At 39.1% G+C, this 25,328-nt stretch overlaps 1 protein-coding gene across 15 annotated transcripts in view; it reads right to left on the bottom strand.

Moving 5' to 3' along the window:
• Window positions 1–25,328, bottom strand: part of KATNB1 (katanin regulatory subunit B1) — a 301,411-nt gene that overhangs the window by 102,207 nt on the left and 173,876 nt on the right. For all 15 annotated transcript variants that reach the window (XM_033941729.1, XM_033941728.1, XM_033941724.1 and 12 more), the window contains one exon: window positions 16,925–16,975. In XM_033941729.1, the coding sequence (XP_033797620.1) occupies window positions 16,925–16,975 (51 nt within the window). The remainder of the gene's footprint in view (window positions 1–16,924; window positions 16,976–25,328) is intronic.

The following is a 25,328-nucleotide window of genomic DNA, read 5'->3' on the forward strand; positions in this document are numbered from 1 at the left end:
CTGAAATTCTTTCGCTTAATGTGCATTGCATAAAATCTATGTTTGATTCATTTCCTTTTGTATGGAAAGAGGATGGATTAAAATATTTAGGAATTTGGATTAAAAATTCAATAGAAGATACAGTAAAAGAAAATGAAAAACTTTTATTAAAAAAGGTTTTGGAATTATGTGAACAATGGAACCTATTACATATATCTTGGTGGGGAAGAGTTCAAACCATAAAAATGATGATATTGCCTGTGGTTTGCTATCAAATGTGTATGATTCCGGTATTTTTTCAGAACTCTTTTTATAAAAAATTGAATGCAATAATTATTAAGTTTGTTTGGCTTGGCAAAACACCTAGAATTGCTTTGGTATCTTTACAGAAATCAATTAAGGAGGGTGGGGTAAATTTCCCAAATTTCTATAGGTATCATCAGGCCTATATTTTACGTCAAGGTATGTATTGGGTCCTCCCAGATCTCATTGAATACACTCCAGATTGGTTATACTTGGAATGGCGACTCCTGTCTCCTTTACATCTTTGTCACATTCTTAGTATCAAGATGCCCAGATTGTATAAAGAAAATAAACTTTTATTAGATACATGGAAAACTCTAAGATATGCAAGTAATTTAACTGAAATTCCTATTAGTAAATCGACAAATCAATCTATTTGGCTAAACTCCAAGATTCAGATTGGCGGAACTAAGATTGTCTGGAGGCATTGGTTAAATGCAGGAATACGAACTTTAAATGATGTTATTTCAAATGGAAAAATGCTTGAGTTTACACAATTGCAAAATAAATTTGGACTGAATAAATCACAATTTTATAAATGGTTGCAATTGAAGCAGGCCATTCAGGCAGGGTTCCCTGAATGGAAAACTTTAAATTTTCAATACAGCATGGAATTTTTATGCTTCCAGGCAGATTTTCTGGGTCACCAGGCCGCACAGTGGTATAAAGTTATTAGTGAATTGGTTAATAAAAAACCTAAAAATGGTCTTAGGGATATTTGGAGCATTGAGATTAATCATCAAATTTTGGTTTTTTCTTTTGCATAGAGCATTTTGGACCCCTGTTAGATTACAAAAATTAAATAGTTCAATGTCTAATAGATGCTGGCATTGTAAGCTTGAAGTAGGGACTTTGGATCATCTTTTATTTTTCTGTCCCTATATATTAGCCTTTTGGAATTCGATCTGGGATCAAATAAATTCTTTATTAGATAATCCTGTAGCATTAACTTATGATACTGTGATATTTGGCATATCTATGAGGAAAAAGAGTCAGATATCGGCAAGTAATAACAAACTTTTATTGATTATGACAGGAGTTGCCATGCAACATATTACTACAAATTGGAAAGATCACACAAGACTTAATTTTAATTTCTGGTGGAATTCACTATGTCACATATATAGAATGGAACGTTCAATAGCAATACAAAATGGAAATTATAAAAGGTTTAATGAAATATGGGGGCCATTGACATTGTTTTGTAATGAATAAACACCATTTTATTAACATTATTTATGATTGGAAGGGAAAGGGGAGGGTTTATATAAATGAAAAAAAAAATAAAAATGTAAAAAAAGAAATATGACAAAGATTGATTCAATTAAATAATTGTATGGAAAGGGAGGGGGGAAGAAGGGTTTAGATATATATACCTTTGTTATGATCTTGATAGATTTATCAAGTGATGTTAGTAAATCTATGTATTACTTATATTGTGCACTTGTTGAAAGTTTAAAAATGAATAAAGAATTATAAAAAAAAAAGTATCAGACTTGTAAGAAACCCTGAAATAAAAAGTAATTATTAATAATATGTGTTCCCCTTTTTTATTATTGTTATTATTTATTTATTTTTTAAATTTATATATTCCCTTTAAGTATTCTTAATGGAACCCAGTAAACTCTAAAATTAGAGTCCCTTGAAAATCTTTGCTACCAAAAATCATTTGTATTTAAGATTTTTCAAAAATCTCCATTAACTCATCAAAACCTGTGAACTAAATCTGTCACTATATACTCTTATCTTCATGAATATACTAGAATAACATATATCAGAGATTTTAGTAACTTTTCAAGATATGTAACAGCAAAAAGAAAAAATCATTTCAACTTTAAAAAGTCATCTTTTAAGATAAAGAGATTAAAGGCTCATAGAGAAACAAACTGGTTTTTTTTTTTTTTTCTTTTTCATCAGTGTTCCATTTCACTGTTGGCATTCAAATTAAAACAGAGCCAAACTGTCATTTAGCAGATTCTCAAATATATTAAAGATGAATAATAATTCAAATCAAATAAAAATCAAGATGAATCAATTTCAACTCCATGAAATGAATAAGCCAAATTAAATTGACATTGGCTGCTCCCTTTGATTTAAAAACATTTCCAACTTCCATGAAATGAATAAGCCAAATTAAATTGACATCGGCTGCTCCCTTTGATTTAAAAACATTTCCAACTTCACAGGCTCATCAAAGCTCATAGTTTTGTTGTCAATAGTTATTTTCATAATTGCAGTGTATATCAGGCCAAATCTAGCTCCGATGTCTCTTAACTTCGGCCTCATATCTAAAAATTTTTTCCTTTTATCTGCCGTTGTTTTAGCGAAATCAGGAACGATGTGCACTTTGGCATCCTGACATTTTAAATTTGCATGTTCTTTAGCCATTCTTAACACCTCTAAAACTTGTTGGTGTCTTAGCAACTTGAAAATTAGGGGGCGAGGACCTTGTAAAGTATCAGGTCTCCTCATTGGTATGCGATGTGCACGTTCAACTTCTATCGGGTATTTGGATTTGAGGGGCAGGACTTTCATCAAGAAGTTTTCAACAAATGAGACCGGGTTATTTTTCTCCACCCCTTCCGGTACACCCAAAAGTCTCAGATTACTCCTCCTCATGCGATTCTGGCAATCCTCGACCTCCCTGGTGAGTGCAAAGATTTTATCTCTGTCCAGTTTATATTGCCTTTTTTCAGCTTCAAAACTGTCCATTCGCATTTCTAATTTTGTTGTTTTGATTTCTAGCACTTCAGTTTTTTTATTTAAAGTTGTTACTTCTTCCTGTATTTCATCTAGTTTTTTGGCGTTTTTCAGAAGAATTTCCTTTATTTCTTGTAGTTCTTTCCATAAATCAATGTCACTTTTATCCCTTGACAACGGACATTTCGACGGTGTCGCCGGCTCTGGCTTAGATCTTTTGACACTGCCGGTATTTGAAGTCATCATATCGGATTTATTCTGCTTTCCTGAAGCCATCACGTTGTTGTTTTTCTTCTTTTTATACTTTAAATGAAATTTTTATTTTCGTATTTTATGCTAATAATGTCTGTAAATACAGAGCCTCTGCATTACCCGTCCATTCTCGTGCACTCTCCAGCCACGCCGGCTGGTAAGAATCTTAGCGTTCTTTTTAAACACAAGTACCATTTTAGTTGTCAGTTGTATGTCGACTGAATTAATAACAAATTTATAAAAGGCAAGTGGTTGCCTTAAGTATATTTGCTTCAATATGTTTTCTAAAGGTTTCTAAATGCAGTCATTAAAGTAAGACTTTTGATTCATTTAAAATTTGGGGTTTAAATGTTAGTTAGTATGGTCTTTTAGATTGATATCATTTCAGCCTCGATATAAATGTGTCCAAATGAGCAATACTACCAACAATTTGCAGGTTATACAGTTTATTCCAAAACCTGTTTTGGAATCATGAAATATTTTCAGGTGCTTTCTGCAGTCATTCTTTGAATATTTAATATTGTTATTAAAAAATCCAATGATTTGTTTAATATAATACAAATATAATGTGTTTTTTCTTTCTTTTCTTCTTTTGTTTAAGAGTTCTGAGCAATATTGAACACTACACTAGCACTATCTTGGGTTTTATCATTACCCTTGAAGAAGCCCATCAGTGCGAAACGGGCTGGGCCTCCGTCGGGTTGTTGAGATAAGTGCTTTTTCAGTATTTCACATTTAAAACAAGATAAATATCATGTGAATACTTGATACATAAGATGCTAGTTTTATATATGCTCATTCATAAGAAGAAAATTTTTTTTATATTGTCACATTTTGACTTACAGTGAAAATAAATCAAAAAAGCATACACAAAAATTGTATTTAAAATATTTAAATTAAAAAATCAAGGGTTTTAGACCACCCCTAAAAAGTTGTGACTCAATGATCACATTCTAGGTGTATTTTGAGGTCTTTTTTCCCTTGTTTATAAAAAGACACACATTATATATCACAAGTGTTCCTATTTTTTGTTAGTTTTCAACTTAGTTATTTGGTCACTTGAATTTTTCCATTACTTTTTTCAGTATTAATGGATAAATGTCATGTTTTAACAGGTATTATCCGGGGACAGCAGGCAGATATTTTCACATGTGGGGCGACATCATCCATGGAGCCCGGTACAGACCGTGGTAAAAGTGTATTGCTACTAAGTTTTTAGAAACTGCACGACAGACCATACCACACAAGCGCAAGTGCCTTCCTGCCCGATGCCTCAGTTCCGTAAGCAAGCTAAGAAGCCAACCAGAGGAGGTGGGAGGGATGGATTTGAGGATATCTGCCTGCTGTCCCCAGATACACCTGTTATAGTAAGTAACTGTGCTTTATCCTAGGACAAGAAGGCAGCATGTTCTCACATGTGGGACTCACTAGCTTAGTATAACGGGATGGAGGGAGAGTTGGCCCATTAAGATGAAAATAAATTCTGTAATACTGCTTGGCAGAAATGACCATCTCGCTTGGAATAGGATTCTAGACAGTAGTGAGATGTGAATGTGTGAACTGAGGACCAAGTAGCTGCTTTGGGAGTGGAATGGCTGCAATGGGAATGGAACAGGAGAAAGCCACTGACGCTGCCATAGCTTGGACCTCGTGTGCTGCAGCCTAGCCTGAACATAGCAGAAGGAAATACAGGGAATAGTTCTCTTGGTTACAGGCCAGCCCAATCTGTTAGGATTAAAAGAGATGAACAGTTGAGGTGAAGTCCTGTGTGGCTTAGTCCATTGTATGTATTAAGCCAAGGCATGCTTACAGTTCAATGTATGAACAGTTGTTTCTCTAGGATGAGAATGAGGCTTTGGGCTTATTGTTGAACCCTAGACTTAGATCTGTTCAAAGAGTTCTAGTTCTGCTCATGCTGAGTAAGCTTTTGAGTAGCTGCCTCTATGCGGTTGCCAAGAGCTCTTCACTAAGACATGGGATGTTGGCTAAGCGATCTTGAAGATTAATATCCATGTCAGAAACTTGCATCCAAGCAAGACACCACATAGCAACAGACATGGCCAAAGCTCTTGATGTCAGTTCAAATACATCAAATGCAAAACTTGCCATATACTTTCTTGTTTGGAGAATACTGTGAGCAGTGTGCTGAAAATCTTCAAGACAATCTGAGGGAATATATTGTTCATCAGTCAAAGTTTTTGCCAGCATGTTTAAGGTAGAAGGACATAGAAGTTATAATTTAGAACTCTGGTGGCAAACATAGAATTTTGTAAAGTCGACGACCAAATTTATCCATTGTTCTCCCTTTCCATCCTGGTGGTGCAGAGTATAAACCCTGGAGATGTTGGATTCTACAATCAACGATTGATGGAATTGCGGCTTGTAAAATCCAGGACAAGATATTATCCTGTAAAGGGAATCAATCTTTCTAGGAGCTATAGTGACAGAAAAAGGAGTCTCCCAATTTTTAAAAAGTACCTCCTTGGGGGGGCATGGCTTAGCGCACACACAAGATGGAAGTGTGATCGCGACGCTCCTCTTACCTGGGCAACGGTTTAATATTTTAAAGATAGATCTATTCATTTTTTCGGCTTTTTAAGTGTTGAATTGCGGTGTAAGATCATGGTGTGTACGCGGCAATCTAAAAATGGAACAGGAGGTACTGCTAAGCGCCAAAAGCAGGATCAGGTTACACCGTCTAACGTCTCTCTTCCGGGAGACGTAACGTAAGAATTGAGTAAAGCCGAAGTTATGGGTGAATTGAGGTATATTACACAATTGTTACAAGAGAATGCTAATAATATGGCTGACATGAAAGAAGAAATAGTAAACATTTATCGCCAAATGGAAATATCAAACAAAAGAACTACCGACTTAGAAACAAAAATGGAATTTTTAGAATGTGCTGAGAGGAGGTGTAAGACTGACAGTTTAATGATTACAGAGTTAAAAAATAAGCTTGAGGATTATGAGAATCGCGGTAGAAGAAAGAATGTTAAATTTTTTGGTTTAGCGGAAAATTTAGAAGGAGGTAATGCGATTCAGTTCTTAGAAAATCTGCTGCCTAAGCTGTTGCAGTTGAATTTCAAACACCCCATTGAAATAGAACGTGCACACCGGATTCCGGTAAAACGGTCTGCTAATCAAGGGAGACCGAGACCTTTAATTTTTAAGCTATTAAGATATCAACAGGCGATAGATATTTTGAATGCAGCGAAAAGTGACAAGAATTTAAATTATAAAGGGTCCAAAATATGGTTTCTGCCCGATTTTGCTAAGAATACAAATATAAGGAAACAATTCCTTACAATGAGACCTCCAACTAAAAGAAAAAGGATATAAATATGGTCTATATCAGCGGTCTCAAACACGCGGCCCGCGGGCCACATGTGGCTCTCCAGGTTTTATTTGCGGCCTGCGGTCTGGAGGCGATCATTCTCTTCCTTTTGGAGCAGCAGCCGGCTCGTTCGTTAGAAGCCGCGGGTTGTCGGCTCCTTGCGCTATCCACTCCTGCATCGGAAGCCTCTCTGATGTCACAACATCAGAGAGGCTTCAGACGCAGGCACGGATCTCACAAGGAGCCGCCACCCGCGGCTTTGAACGAACGAGCTGGCCAGATACGCTGATGCTCCAGTGGCGAACCAAGGGAGGGGGCGGTCCACTGTTCTCCCTAGAGTGCGGCTCATCTAGAGCAGTGGTGCCCAACCTGCTTCCCTTCCCTTCTCACTGCTGCCATCGGGGATCAGGCCGGCACCGTGTTTTTTGATCTCCCTGCTTCTCTTCCCTGCGGGGCCGACCAACTCTCGCGGCCCGACGTCAATTCTGATGTCGAGAGGACGTTCTGGCTAGCCAATCGCTGCCTGGAACGTCCTTTCCAACGTTAGAATTGACATCGGGCGGTGAGAGTTGGTCGGCCCCATGCAGAAGAGAAGCAGGGAGATCTCGGCCTGTTCCCGATAGCGGCAGCGGCAGCAGCCTATTCCGCGGTGGCATGGGGGAGGGCAGAAAGGAAGGAAGAAAGAAAGAAAGAAGGAAGATGGGGTGGGGACAGGGAGCCAGAAAAAAAAAAAAATGGGGCACGGAGGAAGGAAGGAAGAAAGAAAGGAGGGGGGACAGGGAACCAGAAACAAAGCAAAAAATGGGGCACGGAATCAGAGAAAAACAGACATAGAGAAAGAAATAAAAAGTTGGGGGAGGGAATGAGGTCTGGAGGAGAGGAAGCATATAGAAGGCTGAAAGAAGGGAAGAAGTATTGGATGCACAGTCAGAAGAATAAAGTGCAACCAGAGACTGATGAAATTACCAAACAAAGGTAGGAAAATGATTTTATTTTCAATTTAGTGATTGAAATGTGCCAGTTTTGAGAAAGAAAAGATATTGAACTTTAAATGTGGGTGCTGCAGAAAAAAATAGAGTACTTGGAGGGCCGCAGAAAAAATAGTTAATGTCTTATTAAAGAAATGGCAATTTTGCATGAGGTAAAAACTCTTTATAGTTTATATATCTTTCCTTTTAACTGTTAAAGGAAAGTTTTATAAACTATAAAGAGTTTTACCTCATGCAAAATAGTCATTTCTTTAATAAGACATTAACTATTTTTTCTGCGGCCCTCCAATTACCTACAAATCCAAAATGTGGCCCCGCAAAGGGTTTGAGTTTGAGACCCACTGGTCTATATTATCCTGCTAAAATGAGAGTCTCTAGCGAAGACAAGTCTTTATTTTTTGATGACCCTGAGAAATTAAAAGATTTTCTTTCAAAATCGGAGCCCATGTCTTTTTAATGAACTAGTGGCTGAATTAACTTTAAGATCTGGGACATGTTAAAATACAATAAATAAGGCATGGATGTATATAAGTTCCTGGAAGGCTTTTCAAGGATTTATGTTTGAAAGACGGAATTGTTAACATTTAATCAGATAAGATATTGGAAAGCAAAAGAAAAGAAAGGAAATAGTCGTGAAGGAACAAAAGAATATTCATTTGTCTCAAGATTTGATTCATATTTGTCTTGGATCTTTAAAGAGAGAGTGGTATATGGATTTGAGACATGACTGATTTGATATAGATTAAAACGGATTTTAATGCTGAGCTTTCCAGAATCAAACTATTGAAGAATTTCAAGTTCATCTTATGATCTTTTAAGTTTTAGAATACCGTCAATGAAGAAATATTTATGATGTTAAAATTTATCTTCTGTTAGTAAAATATTTGTAAGCAGATATGGATAATAAAAAAAATGACATGTTTTTTAGATTGACATGAATTGATGTATAAGAACATTGAACTTTAACTCAAATCAATAAGAAGATTTTAACAGTGTTACATAATTGGAAGATAGGATTGGATGGTTGGAGAATCGGTCCTTTAGAATTGACTTTCTTCTTTCTGTTATTGGTTTGCCAGAAACAATGTTGGCACATATTCGCTGTGATAGAGTTATGAAAAATATCTTATATATATTGAAGAGTATTAGTTATACCTTTAATTATTAACTATTTTAATTATTTGTTATGAATTATAGTAATATATTGTATATTCATTAACATCAGGAATTATTAGTTTATTTTTATAATGATTATATATTATATTTGATTGTAAAAAAATGATTTATGAGCAAAATTAATATTTCTGATAGATAGATTTTGAAAGTATGTGTTTATATTTAATTAAATATTTGGATGGAATGTCTGGAGTGTATGGTGGATGGATGTTGGTTATATTAAATTTAAGGTATGGATGCTTTATTTTCATGGTGAAAAGTTTTATTGTAGTTTCTCATGAATTCTTATTTTGACATTAGGTAATTTAAAGTTGTATTTATATTAATATTTTATTTATATTATCTTAAGGTCTTGTGGATTTATATTATTTCTATTATATATAATCAAGATGGATAATATTTTCTAGAATTGAAAAATATATTATTGTAATTGATCATAATTAATTTATTGGGAATATTGGAATGAATTTTAATATCTAATATAATAAAATGATAGGCTGTGCATGCGCACTAAAAAAACGTGTTCCCTGATCCCGTTGCAGAAACACGAGTGCGCATGCGCGGGTTTTATGTCACCTGCTCTCCACCTCGCGCCGCCAACGATCTCTATTCCTCTTGCACCATGGCACGCCACGCATGTCCGCCACCGACCTCGAGCTCCTGAGGGCCGGCGCCGCGAGCCGCCCGGCCGGTGCTGAGACCCCGCCTACCTCTCTGCACCACGATCGAGAGAGGAGTTGCGGCGGTGGCTTTCAACTAAAAAAAAAAATACACAACTGCAGGTCGCCGCTCTCACCCAGCTCTCAGGGTGCGGCTGAGTGCTGGCGGCCGGTGAACCCTAATTGCAGCAGTGGCTTTCAACTACAAAAAAAAAACCAAAACAGCTGAAGATAGCAGCTCTCACCCGGCTCTCTTAGGAAAATGGACAGGGGAAGAAATGCTGCTGCAGCTGCTGTACAGGGAAGTGGGGTGGGAGGAAAATGCTGCACAGGGAAGTAGGGAGGGGGGAAATGCTGATGCACAAGGAAATGGAGGTGGAGGGAATGCTGATAGGAGCCGCATGCTGGACAGGGGGAGCAGGTAAGGAGTGCTTCTGGACAGGGGGAGCAGGGAAGAGGGTCAGGGGGAGAAAAGAAGGAGTGCTGCTGGACAGGGAGAGCAGGGAAGAGGAACAGGGGAGCAGGTAAGAAGTGCTGCTGGACAGGGGGAGCAGGGAAGAGTGGCTGGGGAGCAGGGAAGAGTGACTGGGGAGCAGGGAAGAAGTGCTGCTGGACAGGGGGAGCAGGTAAGGAGTGCTGCTGGACAGGGGGAGGTAAAAGGAAGGGAGAAGGCCTACTGCTGGACAGGTGGAATAGGCAAGGTGTATGGTTGACAGCCGAGGAAAGAGAAAGACAGAAAGCGGCCAAGGGGAGAGAGAGAGAAAGAAAGAATGAAAGACAGACATACATATATTCTAGCACCCGTTAATGTAACGGGCTTAAAGACTAGTGTATATATATATATAAATAAGAATTGATGAATTTTTGGGAATGGATAGAATTATTTTGAAATGGTAAAATTATTTTATAAATATATTAATTCCTTGTCTTTTACATCAGATTGAATTCTTAATTTTTTTTATTGGCATATCAATTAATTATGAATTTTATTAAGAATTTAAAATGGAGTTTATGAAATGAAAATTTACTTATGTTAATTATTTATTTTATTGATTAAGAAGAGTAATTTTTTGATCACTTATTTAATGAAAAGATAAATGTAAGGAAGAATATAGTTTGCCTAGGGTGGGGGGGCTTTGAGATCACTATTCCAATGTGTGTTCTTAGGCAGTCATTATATATGGGGGGTTTGGGAGGGGGAGGGATGGAATTTTTGCTTCGTTTGGGAGTGGATGTGAAAAGGATTATTAAATTTTTTTGTTTACAGAGGGGGAGGGGGGTAGAGGGATTATTGAGTGTGCTAAAAAGGGAATTTTTTCAGGTTTTAGAATTGGAAATAAGGATGATTATGTCTATGTTCATGTTTCAAAATTTCTTTTACTTGTCTGATTTTGGTTACTCATTATATGTTTGTTCACCATGATGTCTTTTAAGGTTTTTTCTATTAATGTCAATGGCCTTAATCATATGATCAAAAGGAAAAAAGTATTGTCCTTTTTAAAAAAACAAAATGTGGATGTTTATTATATACAGGAGACTCATTTAAATTTGATTGAATCACAGAAATTGGAAGGAGGGTGGGTGAAGAAATGTTTTTTTGCTCCAGCTATTGGTAAAAAAGCAGGGGTAGCAATTCTCATTAATAAAATTGTAATGCCAAATTTAAGTTAGTAAACGCAGATCCACAGGGCAGATGGTTACATGTAGATATGAGCATGAGAAATAATACCCTGACGTTGTTTAATGTGTATGCCCCTAATTCGAATCAACAGGATTTATTTGTAACTTTACAGAGGTTATTACTCTCACTGGCTGCTACTAATTTAGTGGTGGCTGGAGATTTTAATGCTGTGATGGATCCTTTAATTGATAAAAAACCAAGTAAAAATATAAAATCAATAGGGTTAGATAATTTGGTTTAGTCATGTGATTTAAAAGATATCTGGCGTATTTTGATGATCAGGAATTTTCATTTTGTTCACAGGTTCATAAGTCTTTTTCAAGAATTGATTATATTTTTGTTCCAACTCATAAAGTTCAACATGTGATTAAAGCTTCCATTGATCCAATTATTATATCTGATCATGCAGGAATATGGATTGAACTACAATTAGATCAACCAGAGTATAGTAGACCTCTATGGAGATTTGATAATACATTGCTTATGGATGACAAATTCCTGGTGGATTTTAAAATACAAATTAGTGAATTTTTTCAATTCAATTTATCAGAGGATATATCCATGGAAAATTTATGGGATGCCTTTAAGGTGACAATGAGAGGTTTTATTATCTCATATTCTGCTTATATTAGAAAACAACTTAAAATTCAATTTTTGAATTTAGAAAAAGAAATTAAATTATTAGAATCTAAATTGATAAATAAATGGGAAAAAGGCATTTATTCATTATATTTACCTTTTGCTTTTTAAAAGCAAAAGGTAAATATAATGAATTAGCTTAAAAAATGATAAGGAAAGATTTGTTTTCCAAACAAACAATGTATTATGGAAATTCTAATAAGGCGGGGAGATTATTAGTAAATTACCTTAAAGCAAAGAAAAGAAGAAATAATATTAATGCAATAAAGGATGATAAAATACCCAATACAACCCGAACTAAAACTCCTAGGAGTTACGATAGACAGATGTTGCACAATGCAGCCCCAGATCAACAAAACAACCCAGAAAGCTTTTCTAACCATGAGAAATCTCCGTAAAATCAGAAAATTATTTGACCAAGCACAATTTAGACTAATCATCCAATCCCTAGTCTTAGGTCTGCTGGATTATTGCAACTCCCTATATCTTCCTTGTCCAGCCACTATGATAAAACAACTCCAGACCATACAAACCCTCCAGGTACTTTAGTTAGATTGTGAGCCTTCGGGACAGTAAGGGAATTTTTCAAGTACCTTTCTTATTTCTAATCTTAATGTATATTTTCTGTAAACCGCTTAGAACCTAACGGATGTAGCGGTATATAAGAAATAAATTACATTACATTACAAAACACCGCCCTCAGATTGATCTACTCACTCAAAATAACAACTGCCTTCTTAGACTCTCACTGGCTACCCATACAAGCACGAATCCAATTAAAATTCCACTGCCTGATATTCAAAGCATTACACGGCTCTTCCCCCTCCTATCTAAACAACCGCTTAAACCAAATCTCCACCTCAAAACACAGAAGAACCTCGAACCCTTTCGCCTTCCCCCCACTCAAAGGCACACAACGCAAGAAAATGTTTGACAACCTTCTGGCAACACAAGCAGCAAAAATCAACCATTCCATCTCCAGTCTTATGACAATATCAGACAACTTCAAAACATTCAGAAAAGAAATCAAAACCCTGCTTTTCAAAAAATTCATCCAAATATCTTAACCCCTCCTCTTTTACCTCCAGAAGATTCACCTACCTTCAGATAACCTTCCCCCAAATTACCCACCTTAACACCTTCCAATTAAACAAATACCATAAATAGATTGTAACCTACCCTCTCTAACTGCATTCCATATGTATTTTTCATACAGTTCTTCACTGTCAGTTTAATTTCCATCCTATAAGTTCACATAGAATTTTTCTTTTTTCAACCATCTTTATTTTCTCTTCTTTATTAATTTCCAGGTACTTTAGTTAGATTGTGAGCCTTCGGGACAGTAAGGGAATTTTTAAGTACCTTCTTACTTCTCATTTATAATCTTAATGTATATTTTCTTCAAACCGCTTAGAACCTAACGGATGTAGCGGTATATAAGAAATAAATTACATTACATAAAGGAATTATAAACAATCAAATTTGACAAATATTAAAACAGTTTCTAAATTTTTATAAAGACCTTTTGAGCCTTATGTAGAGAGAGAAAAGGATGGATTAGATTTTTTAAATTTAATTATTGGACTGAAGGTTCCTGAACATATAAAACGGAGTTTAGATGAGCCTATATCTCTAAAAGAATTAGAAACAGCGTTGAGGTCTCTTAGAGTTGGATCCGCTCCAGGTAGTGATGGTTTTACGGTAGAATTTTATAAATCATTCCAAAATGTCCTTTTACCTCATTTATTAAATTTATATCAGTCACAACTTATTAATGGTTATATTAAGGGTACTATGGCTGAATCATTAACAATTGTTCTGCCCAAGCCAAATAGAGATCCCACTTGGTTTCAAACTACAGGCCTATCTCACTAATCAATGTGGATAGTAAACTTTTGGCTAAGATTTTGGCTTTACGATTATCAAAGGCTCTCCCTTATATTATTGATATGCACCAAACTGGTTTTGTTGCTAAAAGACATTCCTCTAATAACTCTAGATTAATGTTGCATATGTTAAATTTATCCAAAAATTTGGTTGATCCGGCTTTTGCTGTTTCTTTAGATGCAGAGAAAGCTTTCGATAGGGTTGAACGGAGTTTTATGTATCAAGCTCTAGATTGGTTTGGTATAGGTTCTGGATTTATACAAATGATTAAAACATTGTATAGTTTCCCTGTTGCAAGATTAAACATTAATAATACGTTATCTGAGCGTTTTCAGTTGCAGAGGGGAGTTAGACAAGGTTGTCCTTTATCTCCTTTGCTATTTGATATAGTATTAGAACCCTTACTGTTAGCTATTCAACAAGCAAAGGGGATATTAGGTATTTCTTCTTCTGATAAGGAATATTAGATTTCAGCATATGCAGATGATATTCTGCTTTATTTGAGAAATCCAGAGACTACTATTCCATGTTTGTTGGAATTTATTGATATATTTGGTAAATTTTCAGGTTACAAAATTAATTGGAGTAAGTCAGAAATTTTACCTTTAAATGTGTATTGTTCTAAAGGATTATTTGATTCTTTTCCATTCATATGGAAAGAAGATGGATTAAAATATTTAGGTATTCAAATTAAAATACTATTGAAGATACAGTGAAAGAAAATGAAAAATTTTTATTGAAAAGAGTTACGGAGTTGTGTGAGCAATTGACGTCGGGGAGAGGAATGCTGGTCGGCCGAAGCAGGGAGAGCTTGGGCTTGGGGCTGCGTCGACTTTCGGGCCTGTTATTGGTGGCAGTTTGGGTCCTGGTCCCCTATGGCAGTGGCTTGGGGGAGGGCAGGGAGAAAGAAAGAAAAAGGGCAGGCAGGGAGACAGAAGGAAAGAAGAGAAACAGAAAAAAAAAGAAAGGGAGGCAGAGAGAAAGAAAGGGCAAGGAGAGAGGAAGGAAAAGTTGGGGGAGGGAATGAGGTCTGGAGGAGAGGAAGCATACAGGCTAAAAGAAGGGAAGAAAGATTGGATTCACAGTCAGAAGAAGAAAGTGCAACCAGAGACTCATGAAATCACCAGACAAGGTAGGAAAAATTATTTTATTTTAAATTTAGTGATCAAAATGTGTCTGAATTTATATCTGCTGTCTATATTTTACACTAAGGTCCCCTTTTACTAAACCGCAAGAGGTTTTTAGCGCAGGGAGCCTATGAGCGTCGAGAGCAGCGCTGGGCATTCAACGCAGCTCCCTGTTCTAAAAACTGCTATCGTGGTTTAGTAAAAAGGGAGTGGGGTATATTTGTCTATTTTTGTATGGTTGTTACTGAGGTGATAGTGCATAGAGTCATCTGCTTTGACCTCTTTGAAAAACCCTGGAATAGGAATGATAATTAACATTTTCTATGCGTACAGTGTGCTTTGTGTTTTTTTTAAATTTTATTGTTGGTAGATCATTTTGACTTGGTCATTTTAAAAGTAGCTCGCAAGCCCAAAAAGTGTGGGCACCCCTGGTCTAGCTTAATAGCAAAATACATACAGAGAATATTATTATGCTTTTCCTTAATATTAATCAGAAGTGTGTTTTTCTGGCCTTGGCTACATCCATATTCAGATTTTTATTAACCAACTTTTTGTACACTTCTATTGGGCATGGCCTTAACTAACACATATGTACTTCTAACTAGTTTACCCAGAACCATACGAAAAGCAGGCATTTCTGTAGAAAAAAACTCCACAAAATACTGCACCATGTCCTGCACACTATCCATTCCATTAGCGCCCTCTACAGCCCACGAGCGCCACTCCACCTCAACGCTAACACCACACATTGAAGAGCCATGCTGTAAGAGCAAAGCAATCTGGACCTTCTATGACCACTGGCCCCTGAGAAAGAAGGTCCAGCTGCACCCACAGTCTAAGACCTGCGTCCCTCTGCAGACACACTAGATCTGCATACCATGGTCTGCTTGGCCAATCTGGTGCCATGAGAATGACTTTCCCCAGATGGTTTGCAATCCTGTGGAGTATACAACCTATCATGGGCCAGGGAGGAAACACGTATAAGAGCTTGTTCTTTGGCCTTGACTTGACCAGAGCATAAAGTGACTGTGCTGCAGCCTACCTCAGCTCTAAAAGAAGTTAGATCTGGAAGAAGAAATTACTGCCTCAATGGAACTGTCCTCCAACACTGAAATCTTCAGGCTGCCAATCCAAACGAAGTCTGACTGATCCTCAAACCCCTGCAGACTTGCACACGCAAAGGGGGAAGGTGAAAGGCAGCTGGCACCCTTGAAAAGCCCTGCCGAGACACCTACAAATGCCTGCTTGACTGCCTCTGCTCAAGCCCCTGTATCCCAGTAGGTGAGCAAAGTTTCTAGGGGAGCAAACCCCGAGCACCACAAAAGTTTCTGCAGGCTGGTTTGGCCTAGCAGCTGCAGACCTCGGTCTGCTTTTCTTCAACACAGGTAACCTTAACCCCCGATCTGTGGAGTTCTAAACAGAAAGCTGCCAAAATACACAAAAAAAGACCAAAGAAATATACAGAGCAGATCAGAAAGACACCTTCCAGCTCATGCGCAGAAGGAAAAACTGAAGGGATCAGCAGAACCCTCTAGTAAAAGGAGGTGCTGAAAAGCTGGAGTGGATTTCTTCTGCATGGTTCAAGAGCTTGGGGAGAATACCCCAACGTCCAGAATGACACACCTATTGCACCAGAATAAATATTGTTAGTTTTTAGGATACTGACATTTTAACTGACGTTCCCTGCCATTGCAACTAGGGGAAGAACAATCTCTAATTCATTTTAGAAAGGGTTTGAAAACTCACTTCTTCCAAAAAGCTTTTTAGAGGTTATTGCCAGATGATTGATCCTGTTGTTGCCAGATGCTGGTAACCTGTTGGATTTCTGTGGGGGTGGTGTGCTTGTAAGTAGTGTATATTTTATAGGGGAAGGCTTTTGAGCTGGGTAATGTCCTTTTAAAAAATTATTGTAGTTCTTGTCTACATTTTTTCTTTATAATTTTATTGTATACCACAGGGATAATCTGTTTGGCTTTAGATGGTATATTAAAGGAATAAACGTGTAAAGCTTGATGAACCATCAGGGGTGAAAAGCATACATTTTTTAGAAACAAAAAAAAAATGTAAAGAGTAACACTGTCTTTTAAAAAGGCATTTACATGTGAAGACAACTTTCACTATCTCCATAAAATCGTATAATCTACAGATTATTGAGCATCTTGCTCTTCCTCCCTAAACAGGACACGTAAACTCACCATCTTCCAGAGGGGCAAGGAAAGGCTCATTGTTCAGAGGTGGGGTCCGTGCTGCAAGATTAAAAGTAGCAAAATATATATAGATTAGCATCATGCAGCTATACCTACTGGCACTAGACTAATGCATAGCAACCTCTGAGAATCAGAAGAATCCTGGCTCATATACATACTCCACATACCCTGAACCCTGCCACTGTTTCCATGCTTCCTTCTCTACCATCACCAAGGTGGCCAAAAGAAAGGTTAGGATCTTACATTGATAATCTTTCTTGTAGATATGTCTAGTAGTCCTGAACACTAGGGTTATACACCTGAACCCTAAGTTGTTTGTAGAATGCTGTCAATCATCATTGAATTCTGCCTCCAAGGAAGCTGCTCTTACCCCCTCAGTTTATACATAAGCAATCAAGCTGCACAGTAATGACAGAAAAAATTGGAAGGGGGGAAAATTCCAGACACTATAATTTTGTTCAGCTCTGTAACAAACATATTAATTAACATTCAAGTAACTGATCAAAACAGATAACAAAACTATATGCAACCAGTGCTAATATTAAATGGAACTCATAGCTACTTGCATAGCCTGCTATCAAGCAGAGATTTAGACCAGACTACTATCTTACTTGTTGGGGTTTTTTTTTTTTTCCAGCCTATCTGAGAGACAGAGAAACCTCCAAATTCAGACTTATTCTAAGGTAGAAGGCAGGTGAAGCCCACTTTCAGGGTGGGGCTTCAGGACTAATAGACACATCTATAAGAAAGAAGATTATCGATGTAAGAACCTAATCTTTCTTTCTAGTGCAATGCACTAGTAGTCCTGAATGCTAGGGCTGTACCAAAGCAGTCTCCTGAGTCTAAGGCAGGTCCACTGAGCCTGCCTTCAAAATGGAGGACCCGAAAATGTCATCTTTCCTGGCTGCTTCATCTACTCTGGTAAAGGTATGAAGAGTAGACCATGTAGCCACTCAACAGATTTTCTCAGGCGAAATAGACCAGTGTCTGGTGGAGTGCACTTTCAGTGTGATCAGCGGTTACTTACCGCAGCCCACATACATGGATGTAATGGCATTTTAATCCATGCTAGCCTCCCTTTCTTAGCATGACTGGTCAGAAACAAAAAGGTGATCTGATATGTGAAACTCTGGTAATTTCGAGGTACTGGGGAAGTACTCCCTTGACATCCAGCTTATATAACGCTTTATCCTTTTTCTTAGATCCCATAGGGTGAAAAGCTGGCAAACAGACTTCATGATTGACGTGGAAGGCAGAGACTACTGTCTGTAAGAAGGAGAGAACCGTGCGTAAGGAAAATCCTGTTTCTGTAATCTTAACGGTTCCCTACAGGACAGAGCTTGCAACTCGGTGATTGTGTCGGCAAGACGAGTCTCCATCAGAAACACCATCTTGACCATAAGATCCAGAAGAGAAGCCTCCAATAAGAATTCATAAGGAGCTCTATTGAGAACTTGCAGTATGGTGTTACGATTCCAGGATGGGAATGGAGAACGCACTGGAGCGTGCAACCGAAGAACCCCTTTAATGAACAAGTGGTGACAAGTGGATGAGAGGCCAGAGCGCCTCTTTCCCCCCAAGCTTGAAAACAGGATAGGCCTGCTATCTTGCACTTTCAACAGACCATTCTTGAAAAAAGTCCGGCCAGAGTTTTTAAGGTTCTACATCATCCACAGAACACCAGTGCTGAAAGGACTTCCAGGCCTTAGCAATAGGCTGCCACAGTCAATGGCTTCTTAGCTCTAAGCAGCATGGTGACAACCACGTTCAAGTAATCTTTGCTCTTAAGGCAGCCTGCTCAAGAGCCATACCCTAAGCCCAAAGTGTTCTGGATTATACAAAGGGACTGGTCTCTGAGTGAGAAGATCACTTCGATCAGCAGTCTGAGGCCTTCGTCCTTCTGGAAGCAAACTAGATCTGCATACAATAGTCTGCGGGCCAATAGGTTGTTACTAGGACTACCAACTCCGGATAACTCAAAATCCTCCAAATGTTATGTTAATTAGGGTTTCAATTCCACCTTTACCTATTCAGTTCAGGGTCAGATTACAAGAGGTTGGGTCGGTTACCTAGGAAGTTACAATGGACAGTTTGAGACGGACATTCAACAGAATTGCTAGTACAGGTAGATCAGTACAATTCAAGTATGTCATCATTGGCTCATCATTATGTCCAAGCACTGCATTAGACAGTTTAGAAATGGGCTTTTGCAATTACCATTTCAGTTACTTCCAGGCTGGCTCCCTGTCTTGATACAGAAGTGCTTTTAAAAGTTTTCTGAACCTGAGATAGTGGTCACAACATTGTAGTGTAACATAGAAACATGATGGCAGATAAAGACCAAATGGCCCATCCTGTCTGTCCATCCACAGTAACCATTATCTCTTCCTTTCTCTAAGAGATCCCAAATGACTATCCCAGGCTTTCCTGAAATCAGACATACTCTCTTTCTCCACCACCTCTACCAGGAGACTATTCCACGCATCTACCGCCCTTTCTGTAAAAAAAAAGTATTTCCTTAGATTCCTCCTGAACCTATCACCTCTTAACTTCATCCTATGCCTTCTCATTCCAGAGCTTCCTTTCAAATGAGACTCAACTCATGTGCATTTACACCACTTAGGTATTTAAACGTCTATCATTTCTCCCCTCTCCCACTCCAAAGTATGCAGATTGAGATCTTTAAGTCTGTCCCCATACGCCTTATGACGAAGACCACGCACTATTTTAGTAGCCTTCCTCTGGACCGACTCCATCCTTTTTATATCTTTTTGAAGGTGGCCCTCCAGAATTGTACACAATATACTAAATGAGGTCTCACCAGAGTCTTATACAGTGATAGTTAGATCCAGCATTTTGCTAATTGATATTGGATGGATAAGGTAATTTGCCTGGTAGACTTTATATTGCTTTCCGTTAAGACTTTATATTGTTGAATGCTGGGAATTTTAAAGATTTCTGGTGGTATATCTGTTGGAGATACCCTGGAGTATGGTGGCCTACTCTGTTAACTAGTCGGGGGCGTTCCCTGTCAGGATCTTAAAGGCAGCGATGCCCAATTTAAACTTGATCTTTGCAGTTATGGGCAGCCAATGTATACTTCTGATGGAATTCTGCATGACTGTGCAATGCAGAATTTGCGCAGTCATGCAGAATTCCCCCTTTCCTGAGCAGAATCTTGGACAGTGTCAGCTATTGGGTCATGGTATTCTCACATGCTGCCTGCCGCTAACCCAGAAGCCTCTCTACAGCAGAGGGGAGGATTCTGGGTTAGTGGCAGGCAGTGTGCGAGAATCGTTGCCGATACCATGACCCAGTGAAGCAAGCTTTACTAGGAAGGGGAGGGGTGAGAGGAAAGAAATATGCTGGCATGGAGAGAGGAGTGGAGGGGAGGGTGAGAAGGAAAGATGCTGCCGGAGGGGAGGATAAGATAAAGAAAAAATGCTGACACAGGTAGGGGAGAGAACCATGCATTGTGAGGGTGAAATGTTGAACATGATAATGGAGGGGAGAAAGGGAGAGATGGTGTACAGAAGGGGATAGAGAGGTTTGACCCAGGGCACAAGGCAGGGGAAGAGAGAGATGGTGGACAGTAGGAAAGAATCAGAAATGTTGAATATGGTAGAGGAAGGGAGAGAATGCTGCTATATGGGGAGGGGAGGGGGAGAGGTGAGGGAGAGAGAGAGAGGTGTTGGACATAAGGGTGGATGAGAGGGATAGAAAGATACACAGGAGGGGGATGTTGGATCCAGAACAGAATGGAGTGATGGAGAGATGCCTGGCAATTGGAGTGAGGGAAGTGAGAGCAAGAAACATTGGACCATGGGGAAGAGTGCAGGAGGGAAGAGAGAGGGAGACAAGCTACAAAGGTGGGAAAGGAAGAGGGAGCAGATGCTGAGTTATAAGGGTAGAGGAAGGAAGATGCTCAGAATTGTAAAACCCTGAGGGGGAAGAGAGGTTGGCAAGGAAATGGATGAGAGAAGTGATAACTACTACTACTATCCATTCAGTTGTGTCCAACCCTTGGATACTCTGTAGGCTAGTCCTCGCCATGTTTCCCTGTTTTCTTTCATTTGCTTGATGTTCATTCCTGTGTCATTCTTGATGGTATCCATTCAATGGGCCTTTGGTCTCCCCTGCTTCCTTTTACCACTGACCATTCCAAGCAGTACCTCCTTTTCTAGTGAATTTGCCCTCATCATATGTCTAAATAGTTTTTATCTGGTAATCTTGCCTTCCAAGAACAACTCTGGGATTATATGATCAAGAACATCTTTGTTGAAAATCTTAGCTGTCCATGGGATTCATAGAAGTCTCCTCCAGCACCACAGCTCAAGGGCATCAATTTTCTTCTATCTGCTTTTGTGAGTGTCCATGTCTCAATCATATGTTGTGATTGGTAACACAATGTCAATAATCAGTCTTTGTTTGATGGTGTCAGACGTCCTTGCACTTCCATATTTGATCCATGCTCACCATGGTTGCACGCCCCAATGCTAACTGACGCTTGATCTCTGTCGAATCACAACTATGATCAATGAGGGACCCAAAGAAAATGAAGCTGTCAACTACTTCTGTTTCTTCATTGTTGATCTTTATGTGGACTTTCTCGGCGGTCGTCATGATTTTGGTTTTCTTGATGTTAAGGTAAAGTCCCATGGTCTCGCTTTCTTCTTTCAGCTTCAGGATCAACTTCTTAAGGTCCTTCTCACTCTCTGCCAGCAGAGTAGTATTATCTGCGTATCTCAGATTGACTACCCTGAAGAGTTTGGGGGTCAAGAGGAAGCAGAACCAGGAAAGTGAATTGGATTGAGCACTGAGGCAGCTGCCAAACAAAGCACCTGACAATGATGGAATCCCTGCAGAGCTGCTCAAACGAGTCCTAAGAGCCACACTGACAGCACTATGCCAGAAGGTCTGGAGGACCTGCATATAGCCAAAGAACTGGAAAAGATCAGTTTTTATCCCACTGCTGAAGAAAGGGCACACCAACTATACAACAATCGCCCTGATCCACCACCCCAGCAAGATGCTTCTAAAGATCATCCAGAGGCACTTTGGCAACATCCTTGATTGAGAACTTCCTGATGCCCAAGCTAGATTCGGTAAAGGCAGAAGAACTCATGATCACATTGCAAACATGAAGTGGATCATAGAAAAAGGTGAGGGCATACCAGAAGCTCCACCTGTGCTTTATTGATTATACCAAAGCTTTTGACTGTGTTGAGCATTACAATTTTTGGAAAGCACTGAGTGAGATAAGAGTGCCAGCGCACCTGATCAGGTCAATCAGATCACTCTATTACGATCAAGAAGCCACAGCGCAAACCAGGTATGGGGATACAGAATGGTTCAAGATCAAAAAGGGTAGAAAACAAGGATGTATCCTCTTTCCTTTTCTTTTCAACCCCTATGCAGAAGAAATCGTGAGAAAGCTGGACTTAGATGATTTTAGTGTTGGGGTGAAAATAGGTGGAAGAACCATCAGCAATCTGAGATACGCAGATGATACTACTCTGCTGGCAGAAATATAACAGAGGGTAGAAATATGGTAAAGGAGGTACATTGGAAATGAAAAGGAATGGAGGGCTGAGGAAAAAATAAAATGGGAATGGGAGAGAAGATAGGTAGCTGAAAAGTGAAAAAGAGGAGAAGGGAAAGAAAGAGGCAGAAAAGAGCTAAAAGAAATGATCAATATGTCAGAGGCAGGCATGGTGAGGGAATAGACAGAAGAGACTAGAAAAGACAAATGAATAGCAGTTGCTTGAAGGAGAATTAGCAGATGATAGGAAAGCAGAAAAAAAAACTGGATCCGACATGATGGAAAAATAAAACATCCACACAACAAAAGTAGAAGAAAAAAATATTTTATTTTAAATTAAATATGGATAGCAAAAAATCTGGCAAATAAACTTACAGAATTTGCTAATTTTATGCGCAGAATTCCACCAAGAGTAAATGTAGTGTCATATAGCAGGGCTGTAGGTGTTTCGATTTCCATAGTCTGTATATGAGTCTTACTGCTGCATTTTGAAATAGTTGTAGAGGCAACAGCAGTGTTCTAGAGCAACATAGTAAATGATGGCGGATAAAAAGACCTGAACAGTCCATCCAGTCTGCCCATAAGTTATACCCATTTTAAAAATGCATGATTAGATTAACCGTTCTCTTCTTTAATATTTCTGGACCTTAGACTGTAAAGTCTGGTATTGTCCTAAGTTCCAAATGCCGACGTTGCTGTCTAAGCTCACTCCAGCCTATCCAACCATCTTGTTGTTTGCAGGATATCTACCGTAACATCTGGCCAATAACATCCTCATATTCTATATTAGTGGAGTTCACATTGATGCCCGCCCCAGCCCACCCCACACCGAATCACCATATATGGGACCCAGACCGTGCAGGTTTGTCCAATACCAGCCTTAGTTCTTTAATTTACATCCTTCATTTTCTAATTAGGAGATCCTCTATTTTTATCCCACACTTTTTTACATTCCATCACCGTTTTCTAAAGAACTAGTGTTACATTACAACAGTCTAGTTGAAATTGCACTGTTTCAAAGTATTTTTCTGATGCATCTTAGCTTTCTCATTACAAGGAAAGATCGTTTTATTATTGATTGTACATAGATCTTCATGGATAGGAGGTTATCAATTTCTACTCCTAGGATTCAGGATTGTAGTTCCAATGGGGGGGGGGGGGGAGTGTGTGGTACAGTGGTTAGAGCTATAGCCTCAGCACCCTGATGTTGTGGGTTCAAATCCCACACTGCTCCTTGTGACCTTGGGCAAGTCACTTAATCCCCCATTGCCCCAGGTACATTAGATAGAGTGTGAGCACACCAGGACAGATTGAGAAAAATGCTTGAGTACCTGAATGTAAACCACTTAGGTTATAAGTGCTATATAAATACTATAATAAATAATGGAAAGTCCTTGGGTGTAGCGTGGGTCAGTTGAGGGTCCTAACCAAAGGAATTTGGTTTTATTCTCATTTAGTTTGAGGCAGTGGATTGAGATCCGGTTTTCTATGATGGACACATTTCTTGACAGTGGTGAGGGTGTTGACTAATACAGCCATTACAGGTAGCATGATTATGATATCTGCATAAGTGAAATGTTTTATTCGTGCGAGATCTAGGTTGGCTTCCAATGATAAGAACATAAGAATTGTCGCTGCTGGGTCAGACCAGTGGTCCATCGTGCCCAGCAGTCTGCTCACGCGGCGGCCCTCTGGTCAAAAACCAGCGCCCTAACTGCGACTACCCCTACCTACGTACATTCCGGTTCAGCAGAAACTTGTCTAACTTTGTCTTGAATCCCTGGAGGGTGTTTTCCCCTATGACAGACTCCGGAGGAGCATTCCAGTTTTCCACCACTCTCTGGGTGAAGAAGAACTTCCTTACATGCGTACGGAATCTATCCCCTTTCAACTTTAGAGAGTGCCCCCTCATTCTCCCCACCTTGGAGAGGGTGAACAACCTATCCTTATCTACTAAGTCCATACCCTTCAGTACCCTGAATGTTTTGATCATGTCCCCTCTCAATCTCCTCTACTCGAAGAAGAAGAGGCCCGGTTTCTCTAATCTTTCACTGTACAGCAGCTCCTCCAGCCCCTTAACCATCTTAGTTGCTCTTTTTTGGACCCTTTTGAGTAGTACCGTTGTCCTTCTTCATGTACAGTGACCAGTGCTGGATGCAGTACTCCAGGTGAGGATGCACCATGGCCCGGTACAGCGGCATGATAACCTTCTCCGATCTGTTTGTGAGCCCCTTCATCATCATTCTTAGCATTCTGTTCGCCCTTTTCGCCGCCGCCGCACATTGCGTGGATGGCTTCATCGACTTATCAATCAGAACAACCAAGCCCCTTTCCTGGGAGGTCTCTCCAAGTACCGTCCCGGACAACCTGTATTCGTGCATGAAATTTTTGTTACCGACATGCATCACTCTACACTTATCCACGTTGAACCTTATCTGCCATGTCGATGCCCATTCTTCGAGCCTGATTATGTCACGTTGCAGATCTTCGCAATCCCCCTGCGTCTTCACTACTCTGATTAACTTCGTATCATTGTACCTATGTCCAGATTGTTTATAAAGATGTTGAAGAGCACGGGTCCAAGCACCGTGCCCTGCGCCACCCACTGGTGACGCTCTTTCAGTCCGAGAAATGTCCATTTATTCGCACTCTCTGTTTCCTATGCTCCAGCCAGTTTTTTATCCACGTGAGTATTTCACAGGATTTCAAGGTTCCGCATGAAGTAGTTGTTCATGCGGAACCTTGTCAAACGCAGATATACAATGTTGACCAGGTCACCCTAGTCTATCTGCTTGTTTACTCCCTCGAAGAAGTGCAGCATGTTTGTCAAACAAGATCTGCCTTTGCTGA

This window comes from Geotrypetes seraphini, chromosome 4, assembly GCF_902459505.1.
Source record: "Geotrypetes seraphini chromosome 4, aGeoSer1.1, whole genome shotgun sequence".
Classification (NCBI taxonomy): Eukaryota; Metazoa; Chordata; class Amphibia; order Gymnophiona; family Dermophiidae; genus Geotrypetes; species Geotrypetes seraphini.